The sequence below is a fragment of the Solanum dulcamara genome, chromosome 8, assembly GCF_947179165.1.
Source record: "Solanum dulcamara chromosome 8, daSolDulc1.2, whole genome shotgun sequence".
NCBI lineage: Eukaryota > Viridiplantae > Streptophyta > Magnoliopsida > Solanales > Solanaceae > Solanum > Solanum dulcamara.
The window spans coordinates 52,124,765-52,151,953 of record NC_077244.1 but is presented as its reverse complement, the minus strand read 5'-3'; the positions used below and the strand labels follow the sequence as shown (position 1 = coordinate 52,151,953).

Genomic DNA, 27,189 nt, shown 5'->3' with positions numbered 1-27,189 from the left:
TAAGTTGAGCTTTCGCATTACTGTTGTATTTTATGAGTTGAATCGCTGAGTTGAGATTTGTATCCGTGATTCTACCACCTAAGAGGTTAAATGTGGGCACCACTCATTACTCATTTTGGGTTGTGACAGTAAAGGATAGGATTAGTCAAAACATCATAAAGGAACATACATATGTGGGACATAAAAGATATTTCAATAGCCATAAGTCTTTGTGAGAGATACCATTAACCAGCATAGGCCATGTGAGCTATAACATGGAGTTCAGTGTATACCTCAGACACCGAAAAGAGAGGGTACATACTTTCCAAGTTAAGAACCATGATGCCTAAGTGGATCCACTAAGCTATTAAGGAATCAAGCCTCAACTAACGGGTGACCCTTTCTAAGGAATCAATCCTCTACTAATGGGTGACCCTTCTTCATACGGTGACACGTAATTATGGGACAATGGAATTTCTACTAAGGATCTCTTGCCTCTACTAACGAGTGAGCCTCTATCCCAAGGTCCACTCATTGCTAGGTCAAATCTCAACGGAATATCATACATCATCATAAATCATAAGCTTGTCATAAATTATAGTTCATATTTGTGTTAAAATCATAAATTTGTCATGTGAAAAGGAAATCAAAAGCTACCAATCCAATTCATAAAACTTATTCATAGAAATATCTCATTATCATGTGATTCATGTAATATTGGTGTAGGCATTCCATCATTACGAATCTATTTTCATAAAGAGTATCATTAGGTTCTTAAGTCACCATTAAAGATCTTAAGTCCCCCTTCTTCATAAACTTTCTTGAAAAATCGTCAAAACATCATTCATAACCTTTCATAAGTCATTCATAAACATTCATTGAAATCCCTTAAATTCATGATCATAATTCCTTGAAAACATACTTGAAATTACGGTGAAGACACGAGTTCACAATAAATTGACATAGAAATTATGAAATTGAGTTGAAAATATGGATAATCATATAATTTATATCAACCACTCAATTGGAGATATAATTGAAAATACTCATCATCTATGCCATGAACCCTATAGAGTAATGTAGGAAATTCATAAAAAAACTCTTTGATTCCATGCAATAATCATTAATTCATATTAAAATAGATTCTTAATCATAGTTTAAATCTTAATTCATTTAATTGAAACTTAGATCATCAAACCCACAATTATACATACTTGAATTTATTGAAACTAATGAGAATTGGTTGGGCTCCATGGGTGAAAGGTACCCTTGGATGAAGCCCAAATACCTTGGATTAGAAATTAGAAGAAACTTTAAGTTTTTGATGAAGATCTTGAGAGAATTGTTTGAATGCCTTCAATGGTGATTTGCGAGCTTTTGTAGAGAGGGATTTATTTTAAATTAGATAAATTGTGAATGAATATATGAAAATAGGGATTTAGGATAGTTTATAGGGTCGAATTAAGTCCTAAAAATGTCCAGGTTCATTAACTAATAGGTAGGGAAAATCCTCAAGTGCCCCAACTTAAAAACTGAATTCGGATAAAAATGGGCACCGAAGTCCGCGACGCGGAGTTGTTCCCTGGTAGGGCTATTTTGGGCAAATGAAAATTTGGCCAGATTTTAATCAAGAGGAAGAATAAACTATGCCGGATTAGGTCAATGATGCGGACCTGTAGCGTACTCCTCTGGAAGTACAAGTTTTTTAAAATTTTATTTTCCAAGATACTTGACCTAAAAATTTATCGAGACCATTTTTGAAATGTTTAATCTTATAATATTATATTCCAACCTTCAAACGCTCGAAATATTACATATGTAACACCCTGCCCTTTTGGAGTGTCTAAATTAACACGTAATTTCGTAGAAAGATGAAGAGTGATTAATTAATTAAGAATGATGTAGTATGCCTTATTTTAATTGTTCAATGATTGTATCTTAAGTTTTGGAGTCAAGAAAATTAAAAAATAAAAGCTGGCAAAAGTTATCAATTTTTTCTTTTTGAAGATTTCTCTGATATAGTTTCTAACGTATCAAACCGTTTGTCCATACGACTTTAGAATATAGAGATATTCATGTTTTAGCGATATGACTCAAGCATGCATGTGGATGGGTCCCACATCAGTGGGACTTTATATATCTTTTTCTTCAACTTTTTCTTCATTGTTTAAGTTAAGAACCAGAAAACCCAAGAAAACTATTTCTAGGATCAACTAAATTTGTAATTTTCTTGACCTAAGTCCTTGACAGAAGTTGTTCTACGCATTGAGCTAGTCGAAGTGGTATAATTAGTTTCATTGATTTCGTAGTGTATCACCATTTTTTGTTGGGGAAGCAAGGGTTTGGCTATATTTTAAGATTTTGAGCTATATTACGAGCTTAAGGTCAATATAAGACCCTCCTTTTATTGATTCTAGCTTCGATAAGCTATAAATAGTAATTTACGATGGAAATTCCTATCTTTTATCGGATTTTCATGGTGTCTTCTATTCTTGCATGTTGATTGTGGTCTTGTGTTGTTGTAGTATTGAAGGTGTTTGAGTACAAGTCTATAGGCCACTTGAAGTCATTGAAAAATTTGTTAAGGTTATTCCCTTCTTTTGGAATGTTTCCTTAAAGCTTAGGAGCTATACAATAGGGTTGTTATCGTTGATTAACCTCTAGCTATAATTGTTGGGGGTTGAGTGATTGAGTAGTTATAATCCTTACTTGTTGGGACTCTTAATTTGTTAATAGCGACTCTATGTTGGGCACGACTTAGAAACCATTCATATAGGTTGCTTATAGCTAAATTGCTCTTCTTTAGCCTATTGAATTATTTGTTATTGCCCTTGGGGCTATTGTGGTTAGATACAGAAATGTGATATTTTCTTATGGGGCTATGTTGTTGCCTTTGCCTGCGAGGCTATAGTGATTCCTAAGAGGGCTATGTGATCTTTTCCTACGGGGCTATGTTGTTGCCTAAGAGGTCTATGTGATCTTTGCATGCATGGCTATTTTATTTCCTAACAGGGCTATATGTTCTTTGCATGCGGGGCTATCTTGTTGCCTAAGAGAGCTATACTTGTAGGGCTATGTTATTTCCTAAGAGGGTTGTGTGATCTTTGCTTGTGGGGATAGGATGATGCCTAAAAGGCCTATGTGGATGCCTATGAGGTTATGATGTTGCCTAAGAGGTATATGTCATTGCCTATGGGACTAGGAGACTAATTGTCACTACCTAAGCTAGACCCTAGATGCGACACGGCGATTAGAATCCCTAGAGATCCCAATCAAGCATCTTAGCATAACATTCATGAGCATATATAAGGAAAGCAAAACAAATGAGCAACAACATAGATGCGGAAGTAATGTCTCAACATGAAAGTCTCGATAAAGGAGAATAACTCTCAAACTCGAATGAAAGACAACAGACTCATCTAAACTGCCTCTACTAACTAGATGGGGGCATACAACAAGATCCTAGCTTACCCATGACAACATAGGAAAAGTCATAAAAATAATGAAAAGATAAAAGTCTTGTCCTCGAAGCATGAGGACTCACCAGCAATAGAAAAGTAAAGCAAAACTCTAGCCACGAGTGGGAGGTGCGCGAAGTTCGTCCGGCCCTACATTATGATATAATGTAGGCAAAAGTATGTATTAGTACATGGAATGCACTAAGTATGTGAGAACCAAAACAATGAATATAGGACATAATCAATACGAACATGAGATGCATGACCAATATCTTAAAACATGAGTAAAACCATCAAAACATTCAAAACATATCATCATGTGGTCAATGCATCAAAATATCACATAAGAACTTTATACCTTTTAATATACCTTGATGTGGAATCGGACCTTTAACTGACATATAAGACCATGAGAGTAATAACATGGATTTCGATGTGCCCCAAACCAAGAAGGGAAAGGCTATCTTGCCAAGGTAGACTCCGTGATGGTACTTTCTCTAACTTTGTGCTATATGTGGATCCACTAGGTATGCCATATTGACACTTTAAACCTATGCAGACAACGTTGTTAGGGACTAAAGGTTGCTACTAGGATTCTCTTAGGTAGCTATAATGAACACCAGACCAAGCCCCACCTTAAAGTCCTTTAGATGCTTAGCCATTATCCCAATGAAATTTTATGAAAATATAGTCATTAACATCATTAGGAAAGACAGGAATTTCATCATAAGGAAATCATAGAATAGCTCATTAACATGATTGATTCATAAGAATCCATGAGTTGGTGAGAACTACCTTATCACCTCTTTAACATGATTGTGTGAGAACTACCTTATCACAGCATAACTTCTTGCTTAAAACATCATTCATAATCTTTCATGATTCATTCATAGGCTTTGATAAGAATTCATAAAATTTTCATTGAAATCTCTTGAAATTCATGAGCATAGTTCATTGAAAACATATTTGAAACTAGTGTATAGCATGGGTCATTGAAATTCATCTTGAAATCATGCAATGTGATATGAATTATGCATAATTTAATCAATAATCACAAGATATATCATGAATAAGAAGACACAATGCAAAATCATAAAATTACGGCTTTTAAAGAAAGAATTCATAAGAGATTTTGAGAGAAAATTTGGAATTCCATGGGTGAAAGGGCTCATGGTTGAATTCCCACATACCTTTGACTTAGGTAGCCCTAATTGTGCTCTTGATTGGAGACTTGACTTGAATTCCTCTTTGAAATGCTTGAGAAAGAAGAAGACTCTCGGGAGAACACTATAGAGAGAGGATTTTGTGTATTGAGTGTTTGGATGAGAATGAGAGTAGCGTTGCGTATCGGTCGGTTCAGTTCGATTTTGAAATTTATCAATTTTACTTATCGGTTATCGGTTTGTAATCATGCTAAATTGTTATGGAACCGTTAAGATATCGGTTTATCGATTATTAATTTATCGATTATTGATCATTATCGGTTCAGTTATTGGGTTAACCATTAGCATTTCACACAATTTTATTGAGAATTACTAATGGACAAATCACTAATAAATAGTACGCAGTGACTTCAAAATGAAGTAGCCTGACACTTATCTTACAAGCGCAGCAACAAAAATAGCAATTAGCTAATCATACAGAGTTCATGATTAATTAATTCTTTACCATGCACCAACCAGCTGCTGCCACGTGTCTTGATGGGGTCCACTTCAGTAGGTGCATCACCTACTTGAAGTAGGTGCATCACCTACTTACTCTTTTCGTAGGTTCATAATCTAGTCTCACCTTATGAACCTATGTGATCCTTACTACGTAAGCTCGATATATACTCAAGTAGCTTAATTATGTAAAATATCCAAACCGGTAGCTTAAGCAAGTAGATCGATTATCATGACTCATTATTTGGCCTCCAACTCCTTTCAAATCCTTCCAAACCTAATTTCAACCATCACTACTCACATAGAACTAGTTTATGCAAACTATAGGGCATTACATCCTCCCCTCCTTTGGATCATTGGGTAACGTCATGGATAACATGGATCAAATGGCAACTTTTAGGGAACCAAACAAATATTCCCATGTATAAAAGTGTGGGGTATAACAACTGGTAAGGACTAAGGCCTTAGGCCCTTAGCCCTTAAGTGATTATACTTATTGTTCAATGTGTATTTTATCAGGTTATCGGGTCACCTCAATAAGATATTTGGCAAAACCGACCCCAATCCGATAAACTGATAAGTCTTTGGTATTAAACTGAGACCCGACCCGTTAAGCCATTAATCCAAACCATTAATCCAATAACTAAATTATCAGTTCGGATTATTGGTTTTGGTTTAGTTTTGAACAGCCCTAAATGAGAGGGTTATGAGGGTTTAGGATAGTTAATAGGTTATAATAAATAACAAAAAAATGTCCACATTCATTAATGAGACCATAGGAAAAAGACTAAAATACCCCTAACTTAAATTGAATTAAGGCTTCTGCATAAATGGCTCTTCTCGGACCGTGTAGCCATTCACGGTCCATGAAGAGTCTTATGAACTGAAGGGCAAAAGGACCTGAGGGTGTTCACTATCCACCTCATCACGGCCCGTGAATAGCTCTACGGGTCATGGAGAGCTCTATGGGGATGACCTTTAAAAAGCTCTAGAGTTTAGAATTTCCACGAGCCCTTCCACGGTCCATGGTAAAGTTTACGGGTAGTGAATATGTTTATGGTCCCTTCACAATTCCTTCCCCTAATCCCTGTCCCCACCACGAGACCACTCTACGGCTTGTGGTGCCCTCAATGGACCTCAATGGCCCATGGTGGGCTCCATGGTGCCAAAACCTGTGGTTTCAAACTAGAACACTATTTTTCTGACTTTCTAACTTCGGGTGTCTTACAATATCTCTTCCTTGGGAACATTCATCCTCGAGTGGGAATCAAGCTAGCATAAATAGAATAGGAAAGAGACATAGCAGCGTAACATAAATGCAAAACACATCAAAAATGCATAAAACCTGGAATATTCAATCTTAAGCTAAAACATGACTTTTAAAACTCTTTTCATGAACATGAAAGCAAATAAAAATATGAGAATGACTAAAACACATAGTTTTGGGCTGAGTGGATCATGCAGGAAATTAATACCTCAACTAAGAATAGAAGAAAAGAGATGAGGATATCGTGACATCATATCAGCTTTGACTTCCCATGTAGCACCCTCAACCTCTTGGTTCCTCCATAATACCATAACTAAAGCTATTTCCTTGTTCCATAAATTTCTAACTTGCCAGTTTAGGATCTCAATTGGAACTTCCTCATATAAGAGACGTCTCTTTCACACCAATGTTGTCCAAAGGCTTAATAGAGCTAGGATCACCAGTATACTTCCTCAACAAGGACACATATAACACCGGATGCATCGATGCCAAATCAGAAGGTAAATCCAACTCATATGCCACCTTGTCAATCCACCTCAAAATCTGATATGGGCCAACATAGCGGGGACTTAGCTTTCTTTTTTTGCCAAAATGCATTACACCCTTCATGGATAAAATTTTCAAGTAGACCTAATTATTTACCTCAAATTCAAGTTCCCTCCTCCTCACATCCGAATAGGAGTTTTATCGACTCTAGGCAGTCTTCAATCTTTCTCTAATCAATCTCACTTTCTCCATAGCTTCATGTACCAACTGAGCCCTATCAAGGCAACTTCTCCAACTTTGAACCAACCTATGGGAGACCTACACCTCCTACCATATAAGGCCTCAAATAGAGCATATGAATGATAAAATGATAATTGTTATTACAGGCAAACTCTAGTAATGGAAAATTATTATCCCAGTTACCTTTAAAATAAATAACACAGGTTCTCAATATGTTCTCTAAGGTCTGAATGGTACGCTCGGTCTGACCATCTATTTGAGGATGAAAAATTGTACTAAGCTTCACTTGAGTACCAAGAACCTTTTGGAAATATCTCCAAAACGGAGATGTAAACTAAGTACCTCAATCCAAAATGATAGAAAATGGGACACCATAAAGCTTAACCAACTCTCAAATATGCAATCTAGCATAATCTTTGGCTGAATATGAAGTCTTAACAAGAAGAAAATAAGTTGACTTAGTCATTTAGTCAACGACCACCCAAATAGAATTATGTTGCCTAAAAGTATGAGGCAAACCTGTAATGTAAGTCCATATTCAAGGCTTCCCACTTCCAAGTAGGAATCTCAATATCTTGAGCCAAACCTCCCAATTTCTGATGCTCAACCTTTACTTGTTGGCAATTAGGACACTTAGCCACAAATTCTGCAATATTCCTCTTCATGTCATTCCACCAATACACTTTCCTCAAATCACGATATATCTTGGTAGAACCCGAATGAATAGAATACCACAAACTATGAGTTTTGGACAATATCATTTCCCTCAAACCATCAATATCAGAAACACACAATCGGCCTTCATATATCAAAACACCATCTCCCCCTTGGGAGAAAGCCGCAATGGCATTTTCGGCAACTGATTTCTTCAACTCAACCAAAGTAGGATCATTATCTTGCTTGGCCTTAACATCCACCATAAGAGACAATTCGGAACCTTGTTGAAAAATACCACCACCATCCTCGGAATCAACTAATCGAGCACCCAAATAGGCTAGTCTATAAAAATATCGAACTAACTCTTTCTTCTCATCCTCAACATGGGCAAAACTGTTTATGGACAATCTACTAAGAGTGTCGGCAACTACATTTGCCTTTCCTAGATGGTATAAGACACTCACATCATAGTCCTTCAATTATTCAAGCCATCCCCTTTATCGAAGGTTCAAATCCTTCAGAGTGAACATATATTGCAAAGTCTTATGATCGGTGAATACACCAACATGGACACCATAAAGGTAGTGTCTCTACAACTTCAAAGAAAAAACACTACCCCTAACTCCAAGTCATGGGTCGAGTAATTCTTCTAATGCACTTTGAGTTACCTAGAAGCGTAGGTTAATACTTTATCATTTTGCGTTAGCACATAACCAAGACAAAATCTTGAAGTATCACAAACACAACAACCCATCAGAACCTTTCGACAAGGTCAACACCAGAGAAGAAGTAAGTATATCCTTTAACTCTTGAAAGCTCTTCTCACATGCCTCGGATCATTGGAATTTCACTATCTTTTGATTCATAGTAGCCAAGGGCGATGCAATGGAAGAGAAACCCTCCATAAATCATCTATAATAACCAACTAAGCCTAAGAAACTCTGATATTAGAAGGAGGCACTAGTCTAGGCCAATTCTTAACCTCTTTAGTCTTCTTATGATCAACCATAATACCTTCACCAAAGACAATATGGCCAAGGAAAGCAACTGACCGCAACCAAAATTCACACTTGCTAAACTTAGTAAATAACTGATGGTCCTTAAGAATTTGCAAGACAATCCTAAAATGATCGGCATGCTCTTCCTCACTCCAAGAATAGATCAAAATATCATCAATGAACATAATTATGAACATATCCAAATATTACTTGAACATCCTGCTCATCAATTCCATAAAAGCTATATGAGCACTCGTTAGTCTAAAAGACATAACATAAAATTCAAAGTGACCATACCGAGTTCTAAAAGCCATCTTCAAAATATCACATTCTCTTACTCAGAGCTTATGTTAACCCGATCGAAGATCAATCTTTGAAAAGTAACTTGCTCCTTGAAGTTGATCAAACAAGTCATCAATTCTTGGAATGGGATACTTATTCTTAATTGTGACCTTGTTCAATTGTTGATAGTCAATACACATACGGAAAGAATTATCCTTTTTCCTAAAAATGAGAACCAGAGCACTCCATGGAGAGATACTCGGTCTAATGAAACCCCTATCCAATATATCCTTCAACTAATACTTTAACTAGTTCAATTCTGTTGCGGCCATTCAATAAGTAAGAATAGAAATAGGTGGGGTATCAGCAAGAAGATCGATACCAATGTCTATTTTCCTTTCGGGAGGAATACCTAGGAGATCATCAGGGAAAACTTCTGAAAACTCATTAACAACTGAAACTGACTCAAGAGTAGGAGCTTTGGAATGTGTATCTCTAACCCAGGCTAGATGATAAATACAACCCTTAGAAATCATTTTCAAGCTTTAAGGCATGAAATGAATTTTCCTTTAAACACGAAATTACTACATTTCCTTCTAAGACTAGCTCATTAGGAAACTGAAACTTGAACACACAAGACCTACACATATAGAAGCATAACATGCATGAAGTCAATCCATACCGAGAATAACATCAAAATTGGTCATATCAAGCTCTACAATATCAACTTAGCTGACTCTATGAAAAACTAAAACTGGCAATTTTAATAGACCCTCTTAGCCACAACTAAATCACCAATAGGAGTATAGACCGAAAAAGGCTAGCAAGGTCTTGATACTAACAATGAATTTCATAGCAAGATAAGGAGTAACAAATGATAGAGTAGCATCTGGATCTAACAATGCATAAACATCAAAATTGAAGACTTTTAACATACCAGTTACAACATCGGGCAAATCCTCTAACTCCTGACAAGTCTAAAGAGCATAAAATTTGTTTTAGCACTGACCTCCACCTAAAGTAGTAGCACGGTGATTCGTATGATTGATAGCCTAAGTCTGAGTTTGGGGTCAAGCACAACTCCTACACTCCTTCCATGATGACCCGGATTTCCACACCTATAGCACATATTTGATCCCGCTAAGCATTCTTCTTTGTGGTTTCTCCCACACTTCTTGCATGGAGGGGTGTTTTGACCACCCGGAGCTCTCCCTTGTGTCTTAGGATTAGTCACCTTATCTTTATCAAATTTTGGAGCCGGAATGTTTGAAGAGTTTTCACCTGAATACTTTTGACAAAACTAAGGACGGCCACCATTCTCGAACTTACCATGCGAGAAACTACCACCATCGGTTTGGGCCCTCTTGGACTCCCGTTTTGACCTCTTCTTTAACTTTTCCTCCACAATTTGCTCGGCATGTGTCATAAGTCTTAAAATATCCATCTCTTTGATAATCATGGCAGTTCTAAATTCTTTTACCGCTAAATCAAACACGCCCAAAACAAACTTGCTCATACGAGCCCTTGGATCCACAACCATGAAAGGAGTATATTTTTATAGCTTTGTAAATATGAGGGCATACTCCCTCACATTCATGTTACCTTGGTGCAAATTGATGAACTCTTGGACCTTAGCCTCCCTCAACTCCAATGGAAAAAACCGATCAAGGAAAGAACCCTCAAATTCCTCCCAATCAACAAGACCATCATCTATATCCCTTTTATCTTTCCATTGATCATATCAAACTTAAGCAACCCATCTGAGTTAATATGCAGCCAAGTCTGCTTTTTCCACTGGGCTAAACCCATAATGTCAACAATCTTACCAATACCTTTCATGAACTCTTGTGGATCCTCATCCACCTTAGAACCATGAAACTTGAGAGGGTTCATAATGGTGAAGTCACGAACTCGGCTAGCCATTGTACCTACATTTGGGTTCACAGGAGCTACCAATTCCTGATTAACTTGAGCCGCCATGGCTTGAGCGAGAACTTGGAAAGCGACTCGAAAATCCACATGATATATTTATTCATTTAATAGATCATTTGGAGCTTGTTTCTCCTCCTCAACGTTCCTTTAGACGGTATTCCTTCTTAGAGGTATATTTCTAAAATCCCAAAAAGAAAGCTTTAGAGGGAGAAAAGCCTTAGAGTTCAACTCTATCGCACGATAAGATCATGAAAGAAGTGATATTTTATCTAAATGCCTCATAGTCTCCTATTCATAGATATAGTGTGCTTCACATGATAAACAAGACTCTACTCGATGCACTATGTTAGACTCCCTAGGATACTTTAAACTTTGTGCTCTGATACCAAATTTGTCACAACCCAAGCTAGACTCCTAGGTGCAACACTGCGATTAGAATCCCGAGAGACCCCAACCAAACTTCTTAGCATATCATTCATGAGCATACATAAGGTAAGAAAAATAAATAAGCAATAACATAGATACAAAAGTAATGTCTCAATATGAAAATCTCTATAAAGGAGAATCACTCTCAAACTCGAATGAAAGACAACATAGACTCATCTAATATGTCTCTACTAACGAGATGAGGGTGTAAGACATTCTCCTATATCACCTATGATAACATAGGAGAATTCATAAAAATGATGAAAAGATAAAAGTCTTGTCCTCAAAGCATGCGGATTCACCAATAATTGAAAAATAAAGCTCAACTCTAGTCATGAGTGGGATGTGAGCGAAGTTCATCCGACTCTACATTATGATATAATATAGACAAAAGTATATATTAGTACATGAAATGCACTAAGTATGTGAGAAGCATGCATGAACAATGAATAAAGGACATAATTGATATGAACATGGGGATGCACGATCAATATCTTAAAACATGAGTAAAACCATAAAATCTTCAAAACATATCATCATGTGGTCAATGCATCAAAACATCATCATGAGAACCTTATACATTTTCATATACCTTGATATGGGATACAGCCCCCCTGATAGAGGCAGAAATGGGGGCCACCAAAGCTATCTGCGTCGAACCTTTAATCGACATATAAGATCATGCAATCTATAAAATAGAATACGATGTGCCCCACATCGAGAAGGGAAAGGCTACCTTGCCATGGTAAACTCTGTGATGGTACTTTCTCTAGTTTTATGATATATGTGGATCTACTAGCTACACCATATTGGCTCTTTAAACCTATGCAGGTAATGTTGTTAGGGATTAAAGGTTTCTACTAGGATTCCCTTGTGTAGCTATAATGGCTACCGGACCGAACCCCACATTAAAGTCCTCCCCGTGCTTAGTCATTATCCCAATGGAACTTTATGAAAATATAGTCATTAACATTATTAGGAAAGACAATAATAGATATCAATCCTCATCATAAGAAAATCATAGAATAGCTCATTAACATGTTTGATTCATAAGAATCCATGGTGAGAACTACCTTATCACCTCTTTAACATGATTGCATAAGAACTACCTTATCACACCATAAATTTTTGCTTGAAACATCATTTATAATATTTCATAAGTCATTCATAGGCTTTGATAAATAATCATAAAACTTTCATTGAAATCACTTAAAATTCATGATCATAGTTCATTGAAAACATACTTAAAACTAGCATATAGCACTGGTCATTGAAATTCAGCTTGAAATCATAAAATGTGATGTGAATTATGCATAATTTGATCAATAATCACAAGATATATCATGAATAAGAATACCTAATGCAAAACCATGAAATTAGGGCTTTTAGAAGAAGAATTCATAAGAGATTTTGAGAGAAAACTTGGGATTCTATGAGTGAAAGGGTCCATGGATAAATTACCACATACCTTTGATCTAGGAAGCCCTAATTCTGCTCTTGATTGGATATTTTACTCGAATTCCTTTTTGAATAGCTTGAGGAAGAAGAAGACTCTTGAGAGAACACTTTAGAGAGAGGATTTTGTATTTTGAGTGTGTGGGTGAGAATGAGAAGGTTAGGAGGGTTTAGGATAGTTAATAGGTTAGAATAAATCATAAAAAAAACATCCATATTCATTAATGAGACCATAGGAAAAGGACCAAAATACCCCTAACTTAAACTAAATTCGGGATCTTGCATGAAAGGCTCTTTACGGACCGTGTAGCGCTTCACGGTCCATGAAGGGTCTCATGAACTGAAGTGCAAAAAGGCCTTGAGGGTGTTCACCCTTCACGAGCCTCATCACGACCCGTGAAGAGCTTCACCGGTCGTGGAGAGCTCCATGAGGAAAACCTTGAAAAAGCTCTGGATATCCACGTGCCCTTCTACGGTCTATGCTGATGTTTATGGGTCGTAAACCCATCTGTGGTCCCTTCATAATTCTTTCCCCTGATCACTGACCCCACACAAGACCACTCTACGGCCCATGGTTCACTCAATAGCCCGTGGTGGGCTCTGTGATGAAACCCGATGCCAAAAGCTATGGTTTCAAACTTGAACTTAATTTTTCTGACTTTCTAACTTTTGGGGCCTTACACTACTAATAGGGGTATATAAATTGAATTGGCACCTTCTGGCCTTATGGGGCCTGGGTAGGTGATCTTGTTTACTGTTTATATCTGCCGAGCTTATGAAGGCTTGGTTAGGTTGTTGTTTGATTATTTTTGGTATGTTTAGATTCATGATCAGCTTAGTACCCTTATTTTATTCTTGATTTCCTTACCTGATTATTTTCAATATATTATGATAGTTGCTTATTTAGTCTATTGACGTTCATACTTGGTACATTGTTTCGTACTGACACCCCATTATCTAGGGGCACTGCATTCATGTTTGCATGTCCCGATAGACGAATCGATAGACCTCTACAACAGCACGGTTGATTCTATCAAGTTGGCTAGTTCATTTCTTCCGTAGCTTCCAGAGTTTGAAGGTTTGTTGTCTTTTATTATATATAGTTTTGTTAGGTAGGAAGCCTATCTTGACCAAGTTTTACTACTCTAGAGGTTTGCAAATTAGTGTGTTGGGTTGTATAGCTACGTGAATGTACATATCGGTCTGGTTTGATGAGGTTTGGTAGTTATTTGATATATATATACCTGTTTTAAGCTTTTGTATAGTGATCATTGTGGCGTTGATAGCCCACATAGTGTTTATGCTTTCCTAGATACCATGGTGGCTTTGACGGTCCAAACAAGACTTGTGTACTAGCTGGCTATTATTTTATATGAAATGTTGGGATAGTTGTTTTCTTTATAGGAGTTGTTGACAGAGGTCTTGTTGTTCGAGGACTTATTTTTAAGCCAAGATATACTTGTTTATTTTTTTAAATGTGTATGGTTACTATGAGCTATTAGCAAATGGTTCGGCAAGATCGGCTCAGACCTAAGTTTTGATAGTAGGTATCAATTGCACCCCTTAAGTTTGAGGTGTAGCAGCTAAACTAGGATGGAGACTGTTTTGATTTGTTTAAGACTCTGATGATAGGATTAACATCTTTTGTACTTCAAATGATGACATCACAGAGAGTAGCCACCGTCGAATCTACTCTACCCTACGCTACCATCTTTCTTCCTTGTGAGATACTATTTCACCAATCGAGTAACAGGTATCTAACATATTCATACCTAACAATTTTCCACCAATTTTTCAAGGAGGAAAGGCCCCAAAATAATCCTTTATTTTTGTCTTTAGATTCAAAATCATCCCTTTTCTTTTATATGATGCACTAATAGTCCGCCAAATTTAAAGTATTAGTGCACTTTTAGTCCTCTTCTAACGTTTGTTTACTATTTAACGTCCAGATATATATTTTAAAATTTTCAGTTGTAGTTCAAAATTACAAGAACAGAATACTAACTACGAAGCTTAGGTAAAGTCTTACCCATTATTCCACTCACACATCAGTTTGGTCCTTTGATTTGCACTTCTTTTTTTTCATTTTACTTTGCGTTTTATTCTTCAGTGCCAATTTCCAAATAAAAATATAGTCCGAGAACATTGGAAGGGTGGGTTTGGTACTAATAAGGAAAATAACTTTTTAGAAAATAAGTGAGTTTATTATTTATTTTCTTATATTCGGTATATATAAGTAAAAGAAATATTATTCTATAAATATTTTTATATAATATAGATAAATACTCCCTCTATTTCATATTAACTGAATTTCTAGAGCTTTTTTTCATTGTTCAAAATAGTTGAATTGTTTAAAGTTTGAGAGAAATATTTGAATAAAGTTTACCCTTTCCATTAATGAAGTTTTGTAATTTCCTAGAAATAAACTACACTACTTACGAAGTTATACTCCAATAAAGGACTACTTACTTGCATTTATGATTTCACATTTAATCATATTTATGATGCTGATTAAACAAAAGGATAATAGAGAAAAATATGGTTCAAATTTTGTCCTTAAATATTTTTCTTAATATGTGTGCATTACCTTAGAAATTCAATTAATATGAAATAAAGAAAGTACTATATATAAGAGGTGGAGGTGGGGTAGAAGTGTGGGGTAGTGGGAATGGGAGCTCCGAGAGTGGACGTGAAAATGAGGTGTCTCGAAGAGTGGAGAGGACATAATCAATTGGAATGTCATCTATGGAACTTGTTTTTCATAATTCCGTTAATAAAGTCATTTTCTTCATTTAAAAGAACGTATTTTTCTAGAGAATATATTTTCTAAAATTTTTGATTGAACACGAGAAAATTAAAAAATATTTTCTATGCAACACACCCTTTATCTTATCCCAAGTTGAGATCAAGTTGCTAGTGTGTTTCGTATGGAGGAAAATATTTTTCGGAAAAATGTTTTTTAATTTTTTCATATTTAATTGATCAAAATATTTTGGAATATTTTCTCTAGATAAAAAAGCTTTTTCAAAATGAGAAAAATGATTTCTCTAATGAAAGTGGAAAAACATGTTACACAAGTGATGAAGTGATATTTCAAGTTTATTATCTCCTTCTCACCCACCCAACATTCCCAATCCCCACCCTTTGACCATCCCACTCTCTAGAGACCACTCTCCACCTCATCTCGCTCTTATAATATGTTACTAAATTACATATAAATGCTTCTAATAATATTTTTTTCTTACTTACTAAATCCTAAAATCTAACATGATTTTAGATAACCACTAGCTAGAAGCTAAGCCCATATTATATTTTTTCTTTTTTTCTTGTTCCTCTTTGATTATGCTCCACATATATATAGGCAAAGCATTTAAGCTGAGCATGACCAAGACAGAGTACTTAGAATGTAAGTTCAGTGAGACACCTCAGGAGGTCAGCGCGGAAGTTAGGCTTAGTGACCGAGCCATCCAAAAGAAAAGTAGTTTCAAGTACCTTGGGTCTATCATACAAAGCAGCGGGGAGATTGACGATGATGTCACACATCGTATTGGGGCAAGGTGGATGAAATGGAGGCTCGCTTCTGGTGTGCTATGTGATAAGAAGGTGCCACCACAACTTAAAGACAAGTTCTACAAAGTGGTGGTTAGACAGGCTATGTTATATGGGGCGGAGTGTTGGTCAGTTAAGGTATCTCATGTTCAAAAGATGAAAGTGGCCGAGATGAGAATGTTGAGATGGATTGTGGGCATACCAGGAGCGACAGGATTAGAAATGAGGCTATTCGGGACAAGGTAGGAGTGGCCTCGGTGGAAGACAAGATGCGTAAAATGCAACTGAGATGGTTTGGGCATGTGAAAAGGAGAGACACAGATGCCCCAGTGCAAAGGTGTGAGAGGTTGGCCATGGATGGTTTCAGAAGAGGTAGGGGTAGGCCGAATAAATATTGGGGAGAGGTGATTAGACAGGACATGGCGTAATTACAGCTTACCGAGGAAATGACCTTAGATAGGAGGGTGTGGAGGACCCATATTAGGGTAGAAGGCTAGTACATAGTCTCGTTATTCCTCCGTATTAGTAGGCGCATTAGCGCACTATAATTTGTTGTGCTCTGACTTCTGTTATTATCTTTCAATTACTTTCTGTACTTTGATTACTCTATTTTATCTGTGTCGCTTTCGTTATTTGCGTTATTCGTTATTTGCTTTTCCATATCGCTTTGAACTTTTTAGCCTTATCTGACCTTTTTTATGCTTTTTTTGAGCCAAGGATTTCTCGAAAACAGCCGTCCTACCTTGGTAGGAGTAAGGTCTGTGTACATTTTACCCTCCCCACACCCATGTTGTGAGATTTCACTGGGTTGTTGTTGTTGTATATATAGGCAAAGCGCAAGAGACTTTTATATAGGCAAAACCCAAAGACTTGGTCAGCAGATCAATTGTTTATGAAAACAAAGGAGAAAGATAAAGCATTAGCAAATCTTGAATGGTGCACACCAAACAATGAATACGCTGAGTCCAACAAATAAAAGAAGTATAACCTCTGTCCCATATTAGATGGACACTTCCAATTTTACATAGTGATTAAGAAATTATTAATACATTGAAAGATTTTATAATTTTGCCCTTTGTTTATATCAATGCAATATAAGTAGAGTATAGAAATAGCTAGTATTAGAAATTGCTTACATTCAAAATGTCATATTAATTGTAGGTGTAAAATAGGAAATATTTAATTAATTCTATCTTGATTTAGTAAGTGATCAAGTAATATGGGATAAACTTTTTTAGTAAGATGCTCATCTAATATGAGACGAAGGTATTACAAATCAAAATTCAATTACAACCTACTGGGATAAATCTAAGAAGGAATTTATTTTGTACTAGAAAATATACGGAGGAGGTTATTAAATGGACGTGTAAAGGATCAAAACGTTAATGAAGAGACTAAAAGTGCACTAAAACGGATGTTAATGAACAGACTAAAAGTGCACTAAAACTGAAATTTGAAGGACTATTAGTGCAAAGAAAAGAGATGACTCTGAGTTTAAAGTCAAATATAAGGGACTATTTTGGTCTTTTTCCATTTTTTAAGACTTGTGTCTATTTGTCAAATTAAGTTTTTGGAAGTGGCCTTCTAACCGATTGATCCTAGTAACTAGTTATACTTTAATATATTTATCTCATATGGTACGAATAATCTTTTCATATTGAACATGACTGTTTTTTATAAAATTTTAAATTATATTGTTCTTTTTTAAAAAATATAAACTTATAAGTCAACTTTTAAATTTAAAAAAAAAATTAAAATTCTACCTTTAGAAGAATTTGATATTTAAAATTTTATTCAAATTTCATAAACAAACGCTAATTTCAATGAAAACTTCAAATAATTGCATGATGAGAAGCCTGCCCAGCCTCTTCATAAGTTGTGCATTTGGTGTGGAGGCAATGTGTAGGGTATCCTATTGGAAGAAACGCATGCATGCTTTTGTTAATATTTGATTTCAAAAAAAAAACTGCAAATGTTTGGTGTGCATGTCCACTCTCAACTCCCAATATAATAAAGCAAACCCATACTCTCTAAAAAGAATTTAAGGCATGTTGTTCGTTGAGTGCAGCATGCACTATATTCTTATGGACCCATCACGCCAGTGCATCTCCTTTCCTACCTTTAGTTTTAATCATCTGAAAGAATGATTTTATTCAAATCTATTTTCATTTTCTTTTTCCTTACAAACAAATCATGATGCACCTTTTAATTTCACCTCTTTTTGCCACTTTGTTTATCGCTTTTTTTATGCTCTAGTTCCAATTTCTAGACAATAGATATGGTCCAACACCTACTCGTGAGTCATACTTAGCATACCATTAATTACTACTTTGATTTTCTTCAAGAAATTTTGTGTCTTTTTCTTTTATTGATGTAGGACTGAAATGTATATTAAAAATAGTTGCAAAATGCATAAAAGAACCTTCTGCCCCTCCTTCCTTTCCATTTTGGCACATTCATAAATAAAATTATTTCATTACTAAGTGGTATTTGAAACTCTCTATCTTAAATGGGTAATTAGTGATTATACGGTCTTTTCACGATAATAAAAAAGACATTGATTGTCAATAGATTTTTCTTTTTAGTGTCAATATTTATTGTTACAAAAATTTGAATGACAATTAAGTTAATGTCATTACATTGAAAATCGCAATTATTTTCTACGATATTTACACAGAATGCTAGTTAAAAATAATTACTCCATCCATCCATCTTTATTTGTTTACTATACTGAAAATAGATGTGCAACAATATTTGTTCAATTTATGAAATCAAAAGATAATTTACACATAGTTTCTAATTTATCCTTATCATTAATTAGTAGTCATTTTTCTATTACGTTTTTCAAGTCATTGTATTTATTATATTCAAAGGGTGATATGGTAAAATTACCCTTCTATTATAGTTTTTTAAGAATTGTGCAACGTCAATAGTGGACAAGTAAAGATGATGGAGGAAGTATATTTATTATTCCCCCTAATATAATACTCCCTCCGTTCTATTTATATATCACCATTTTAGATTTCATGTCCCTTAAGAAAGTAGGTAAGTTTATTATTGCACCCTTATTTAATGTTCTCTTGAAGTTAGTTTTCAATAAATGAATATAAATTAATTTATTTTAATTAATAAAATTGACCAATGAAAATAAATAAATTATTTAGTTTTTCTATGTTGGTCAAATTCATACTTTTAAGACTAATAACTTTCAAGGATAAAATATCAAAAATAATATTATTTTTAGTATTAATTTTGTAAAATGACAAATATTAAGGAATATCTATTTTTATAAAAACGACATATAAATAGAAAAGGGTATAATAACGACAATTCTTTATTTGTTGTACTGTTTGGACCAATTCCTTTTATGTATTTGCAATGCCTATGCAATTCAGAGATGTAATTAAAACTCTTCGGCCAACGTACATCCATCATTAATACCTTTGCATGGTCCAATTCATACTAGCTAGTCATACTTTGGACTTAGCATACCATTAATTCTTTGGTGCCTTTCTTCAAGAAATTCGTTTTCTTAAAAAAGAAATAAAAAAATTGCTGATTTTGGACCTTGGGGCTTGTAGGTTCTAGGAGGTGGAGCCATTTGTCTAGCTTTAATTTCTAGAAGGCTTAAGAATGCCGAAGATTCTTTTCAGTAATTTATAACTCTTTGAATCAGAAGCTTAATTGTAAGAGCATGTGGTAGTTGATGATAATGAAAACGCCAAACGAATTAGGTTTTCTTGGAACCAACAACGCTCATGAGACTTGTTGCACGCCAGAGTTGCAACAAATTTAAGACAACTCACATTAGTTTTCTAAATCACATGGCTTTGGAATTTTAGTGAGATTATCTCAACTATAAATTAAACAACGTAACCACCATTATACAATGGCTTTCTTATGTTGCTACTGAGATTTTTGTTAATGCATAATCAACATAAAATATCTAGTACATGCATGCTGACTAGTGAGAGGAACCCTAATAAAATTAGTAAACACTACCGAGTAGTAAAATTAATGGATTTGTATGAAGATAATTAAAGGCAGAATAAAGCCTGGTGCACCAAATTCGCGCTCAACTATTATATATGTTATAATTAAGCAGATTTTGAATTATTGAGACTAGTAAACTCGGGAGAATATGGATCTCTAAATGAGGGACACTGGCAGAGCTAGGGTATCACAAGAGGTCTATATAAATCCCCACTTCCAAAAACTTGCACAACATATATATAAGGTAGGTTGGATTTTTCAGCGAAAATTTCGACTCCGTCGCTGACAATAGTCAAAGGCACTGGAGGGAAGCCGCTTGGGAGGTGGCTTATGCTGTTGAAAGCCTAGCTCATCCTAGCATGGCATATCTGTATCCCCTGATAATGATCATTCCTATTCGATATCATGAATAGGTATGCCTGTCAACCATTTCTATATGCGAGATGGAGGGCAGCTTTGGTTTGGAGCTATTCCCATTAGGCTGCTTTCTCCTCGCCTTGTCGATATAGCGCATCTTACAGGGCGCCTTTCATCAAGTAAAGGCTCGTGATAACGCTCTTGTGGAACTAGGCTCTCTTAAGATTGTGCGAAAGAGTTCTTCTTTACCGAGAAGATTGGCATGACTATTTCTATAAGTAAAAGAATGTATGAAGTCGGCCCGAGAAAAAGGAAAAAATTGACTTTTTGAAGTCAATAAAAGATCATATAATAAAGTGGCGGGTTAGATAGCAAGAGCAACTAGATCAGTAATGGAAAGGGTGGCTAAAATGGATAGATCTCTTTTACCCGGGGGTCTAACTGGATACCTTGAAAAGCTCTCATGAGATCTCGTTGGCATGCCCTACCAAATGAAAAGGAAGTCGCAGGAGCAAGTTAAGAGTTAGAATTCCCCGTTACCCCTTGCATCTTCATCTTTTCGAAAGCCCAGACCATTCTTCTGGATCTGCATTAGTCCTATTTCAGGTGCAAAGCCTCTTCAATAAAGACCTCTTTTTTGGATTTCTCCCCCATTTCTCATTTTGTTGATTGAAAGAGAATAAGCGCTATCCATTGAGTAAAGAGAGGGTTTGCTACAGTGAATAAAAAATAGACAGAACTGCTTCACTTTCGACAACATCATATGCACTGTTATCCCATACCCACCATTTTCTCTATTTTATTAGTAATTTGATCTACCTTTTCCTTTTCTTTTTTCTTTTTTTTGGGGGCTAAATTTTGTGCAAACCATATTCTAATCATCATTACTGAGATTATTTGCTTTATAAGTAGTGGGAGAAAAGAATCTTTAAGGCACTCAGCCTATCAAGTATCAAGACCCTTTTTGACTTTACAATATATATTATGATTATTTTGTTATGTACTTTCAAGAAAACAAAAAACCATGGATTGCAAATTCTTTTTTTTTCTTTTTCTAACAATAATTGAAAAGACATTATACTGCAGAGCACTTTTGCTGCTTTGACAAGTCATTTTCCAGTCAGACAGACAGACATATAATAGTGTATGTTCGATCATTTTGTCATGAAATGTACTTATTGGCACATCCACTATCAACATTTGGAACTTCCTAATCTTACAAGTCTTAATTCTCATTTGAACAAAACAGAAGAGGTTGCTGGAATTACATATTAGAGTAACTGTTACAGAAAAGAGCCAAGAAAAAGGATAAGTGAGATCCCCACATACTGAAACCCGGTGAAAAGGAATCCGGTAACCCAGAATAACAGAGAACCAATAACATAAAATAAAAATAAAAAATGAAACTTTAAATGACCATAATATGAAAAGATCAAGCGGATTCTTCTTCCCCGGGACTAATAGCTTATGTTAAAAATTCCATCAATTTAGTGGGATATCATACCAGTTCCTCCTGCCCTTCTGAAGGACATCTGATCATCTCCAATATGTTAACCACTTCTGCCATATCAGGCCTGTTTGAAGGGACTTGTGATGTGCAGATTAAACCCAATTTCATCACAGGAATTGCTTCCTCCGCTGGAAATTTCCCGTGCAGCCTCTTGTCAACACACTCTTCTACCTTGCCTTCTTCCAATGCGCCTCTTACCATGTCACACAATACAATAACATCGTCCTCCATGTACTCAACTGGCTTCTTTCCAGTGACTATCTCAAGAACAAGAACTCCAAACCCATACACATCACACTTCTCAGTTATCTTCACAGTCTTGCATGCGAATTCAGGTGCCATGTAACCGAGTGCACTTTGAATTTTGCTGCTCAAAACATATCGATCTAACATCGGTAACAACCTTGCTAACCCATAATCTGCAACTTTAGGATCACCAGATCTGTCAATCAAAATATTGCTGGACTTGAGGTTATAGTGAATTATGTTCATTTGATGTAAGTTAGCCAAGCCTTTTGCTGTCCCAAGAATAATGTTGAACCGCTCATTCCAAGAGAGCAACTTTTTACTAGAACCTTCATGGATATGATCATACAAATTTCCACCAGTTATGAATTCATATATAAGTAGCTGTAGTGATGGTGTCCAATAATAACCTTGAAGAGCCACAAGATTAGGGTGATGAATTTTTCCCAATTTCTTAACCTCCTTTTCGAAGTCTCCCTTAGACTTAACAAGACCGGAGACAATAAGCTTCTTAATAGCCACAGGCATACCATCTCCGAGGACAGTGCGATAAACGGCTCCAAAACCGCCACGTCCGAGCTCACAATCCTTGTTAAGCAGAGCATGTGACCCTGTGCTGAAGTCAAGTTCGCCTGAAAACATGACAAGCTTACCAGAATTTGCATCTGTACTGTGTGAGGGGCTATAGTCATCTCCACCAGAAAATGTAAGGGCAACAGCAGAGCGAGATGTTGCAGACCGTACGCGAAGATTTAGCACAGTAATGGCAATAACACCAACAACAATAATAGCAGCTGCACTAATGGCAATGAGGGCAGAGATGCTTAGGATTTTCTTTTCATGGCCCAAAGCCGGAGGGATAGTACCAGCAATAGATTCTGTGGAGTTGGGATTCAGAACAATCGGCTTGGGAAGGACAGTTGGACAAGACCTGTTAGCAGCAGCCCCACAAAGAGATGGATTGGCTGACACTGAATAGGGAGAAATAGTGTTAAAAAAACCACCAGAAGGCAGTTCGCCCTTTAACTGGTTGTGTGAGATGTTGAATGACTCAAGATGACCAAGATTTACCAGCTGCTTTGGTAAGATTCCGGTTAATTTGTTAAAGGAAAGGTCAACATTTTGTAGGTTAGGTAGTTTAGCAAGGGTTGCAGGTACAGGGCCAGTTAAACCATTATGTGACAGAGACCTGCCAAGTTGATTGAAACAAAATGATTAACCAAGCTTTGAGGAAAGATGATATTCAAAGACTACTTCGTAAATAAATTTAAAGGTTACGTCACATAAAACATCGAAAAACAAGGTAATGTGATGTTGCTACATTATACTTTATGTAAAACATTATCTGAAATTGCCTTATATAGAAAAAAGAGAGGATATTATCATACACTAGAAGCTATCCGATTAACTCATTACGGAAAACTCTACATGATTGTTAGAAGCTTAGAATTAACAAATTAGTAGAACATGATAAAGATCTCTAGTATCTTGATCTGGTCACTAGAATTTTGACAAGCCAAAACAACATCTTCTGAGAGGAAACTGCGAAAAAGAATGCAAATGCTAGTTCCTTAATTATCAAAACTATATAACGATCAGGTTCTTCTGTACAATAACTTACACTACAGTATCCTTATGATAACCTCCAAGCAGAGAGGTTATCCCAAATGAAGATGTAAATGAACGATAAAGAGAAACAAGTACTTACAAGGACAAAAGTTCAGAACAGTTTCCAATAGAAGGAGCAATTTCTCCTGTCAAGGCGTTCTTCCCCAGTTTCAGTTCCCTGAGAGAATAGGCTCCTCCAATTTCCACAGGAATACTACCATTTAATTGATTCTCGCTCAAGTCAAGAACATCCAATGACTTCAGGTGGCCAACAGTCTCAGGAATGGTCCCTACAAGTGAATTTCTCGACAAATTCAAGGACTGCAAGCTATTAAAATCACCAACAGCAAATGGAATTTCACCAGCTAACTCATTACAAGAGATATCGAGAGCTAGAAGCTTTTGACGAGAGTTGTCCAGTGAAGAAGCAAAAGCATTCTTCAAACCCCCACTTAATTTATTCTCAGATAACAAAACTTGTCGCAATCCTAATTTGAATACCCAAGGAGAAAGATCACCCGTCAAAGAGTTGTGACTAACATCCAGTGTCATAAGATTAACACAACTGCTCATGGACTTGGGCAAGTTCCCAGAAATAGCATTTCGCGACACATTCAGTAATTTCAGTGATTGAAGCTTTCCAACTGAATTCGGGAACTGTCCAGAGAAGTTGTTCCCAGAAAGATCAAGCATCTCAAGGCTTTTCATTTCTCCAATCCATTCTGGTACAATACCAACTAATGCATTGTGTTTCAGAATCAACTCATTACACAAACTAAGCATCTGCATTGTTTTTGGAAGTTCTCCAGAGAAAGAATTTTCACTCAAATCAATTGACCTCAACAGCAAACAACTTCCAATTCCATCTGGAACTTCACCTTTGAGAAGATTTTTCCTCAAATTTATGGCTCTCAAATTATACATACCTTCAATGCCTACTGGAATTTCACCATCCAGCAAATTATCTGACAGATCAAGAGACCTTAGCCCATTCAAAGACCAAATTCCAGAAGGTAACAATCCTGAAAACTGATTTGAGGACAAGTTTAAAGACCCCAATGCCACACATGAGTTCAAACTTTCTGGAATTTTCCCTGAAAACTTATTCTTGGCCAAAGAAATTGATCTCAAAGGCCCGCATTGTTGAAAGAAATCACCCGGAATTGTCCCAAATAAGTTGTTGTCACTCAAGTCTAAAATCCTCAGATTAGCAAGTTGAACAACACTGATACTTATACTCCCTGTAAAGTTGTTCTTGGCAAGCGAAAGCTTTCGAAGAAACTGCAACCTCATAAGGCCTCTACTAATCTTACCTGAAAGACCAAACCCATCAAGAACAATTTGAGAGACCCTATTGGATCTGGGGTTACATTTGATTCCATTCCAACAGCAGGGACTATCATCTTCTTCATTCCAAGACACCAACTTTCCTTGTGGATCTTGAACATCGGCCTTGAATACCATCAACCCCAGTATGTCATCATTAAAAGATAAGTTCAAGGCTTTAACAAAAATAGGAGATAAAAGACACAATATTACTATACCAAAGACCTTCCTCATTTCCATTCTCCCACTCAAAAATCACAACGCAATATGTATGTTGCTCATAATCCCATTAGCAACCCCAAATGGGCATATATATACAAGAACAAGCAAAAGATACAATCTTTGGCACAAGAACAACGTAACGGCCAATAAAATGGGAATATATTTTTTAAAGAAATACCCAGTTCTTAAAAAGCCCTAGAAATCCGGAAAGAGTGATTTTTTAATGAAGCGAAGTGGAGAAGAACAAAATGTACATGAATGAGCGGAATAAACAGCTAACAGAGAGTTGAATTTTGACAGCAGAATCGGAAAAAGGGAATTCTGAAGGCAAGAAGAAGCCCACAATGAGAGTGAACGCCGGAAAATGTAAAGCACTGGTGATAACTAAGTGAAGTTAATGCTTATAAATGAGTTGTCGAGAAATATGCCGGAGAAAGTAGATAAAAGTAAAGTTTCCGAGGACGGCGGGTCAGTGGAGCATTTATTAACGTTCTCTTTCTATCTCTCTTACAGAGTATTTAATTAACGGGAAAAATGAGGGAGTGGGTGCTTTTATTAATGATGACACGTGGCACTGTATGGTCGGTTATGGTGAGTCTGATGTGGCATACACGTTAGTCACTGTCAGAATAGAAGTATAAATGGAAATTTAGGAAACAAGGGAGTTAATTAAATTTAGAGTAAAGGAAAGTACTAATTAACAAAGTCCACCTGAAGGTAAATCAAAGACAGTTCAAATATTTCTACTAATTTATTGAGACATTTGTAAGTACGGGTGCTTGCGGTCCCATTTCATTACAAATATATATTTTCCATTGATTTTACGGAAAAGAATCAAAAATATTTTTGAATTTATTTATTTTGTTAAAAAAAATTCTTTTCTACTTATTTTTTTGATTTAAAAATATCCTTCTATGCACCTTTTTGAATAACTATATCTCTTCAAACTAACAATCCTTTTTTTATTTTTTATTTTTTAAAAGTATGCATTTGTTTTTAATACATAATGCAGTTTTTTTTACCAAAACAAGTACAATACATTTTAATACATATATATTACATATATAATTTACTTTTAATATATAGTACATTTGCTGGTAAATATTTTCTAATATAATATATCTAGGTAATAAATAAAAAATATGTTTTAAAATAGTAAATATTTTATAAAAGGAACTCAAAAAGGTAGTTATCGGTATTAATAATGCATTGGACTCTAAATTTGACTATTCCATATTAAATGAATTGTTGGGTTTGATATAACCTTTAAAAAAAAAATTAAGGACGGAAATTAAGGTTACTTTCTATCCTTTTTTATTATTTTCAAATCATTCTATTAGAAAATGTAAAGTAGTTAAGAACCTTTTTAAATGAGGAATAAATATTTTTTAAAAATCTTAAAAATTCACTTAATTGGACTAAAGGGAGTATTATTTTTATGAGAAAAAAGTATTACGAGTTTTTTTTATTTTGCTATAATCAACAAATAAAATGAAACATATATTTTTGATATAAAAATCAAGTAAAATGAAACGGA

The 27,189-nt window shown here is 35.6% G+C and overlaps 1 protein-coding gene across 1 annotated transcript; it reads right to left on the bottom strand.

The window, feature by feature from the left end:
- Positions 1-21,954: 21,954 nt before the first annotated feature.
- On the bottom strand, positions 21,955-26,153 carry LOC129901014 (probable LRR receptor-like serine/threonine-protein kinase IRK). The gene is made up of 2 exons (XM_055976119.1): positions 24,205-26,153; positions 21,955-23,685 (listed from the first exon to the last, which is right to left on the bottom strand). The coding sequence occupies exons 1-2, from the start codon at positions 25,668-25,670 to the stop codon at positions 22,239-22,241; spliced, it is 2,913 nt and encodes a 970-aa protein (XP_055832094.1). The 5' UTR covers positions 25,671-26,153; the 3' UTR covers positions 21,955-22,238.
- Between the last annotated feature and the right edge of the window lie 1,036 nt (positions 26,154-27,189).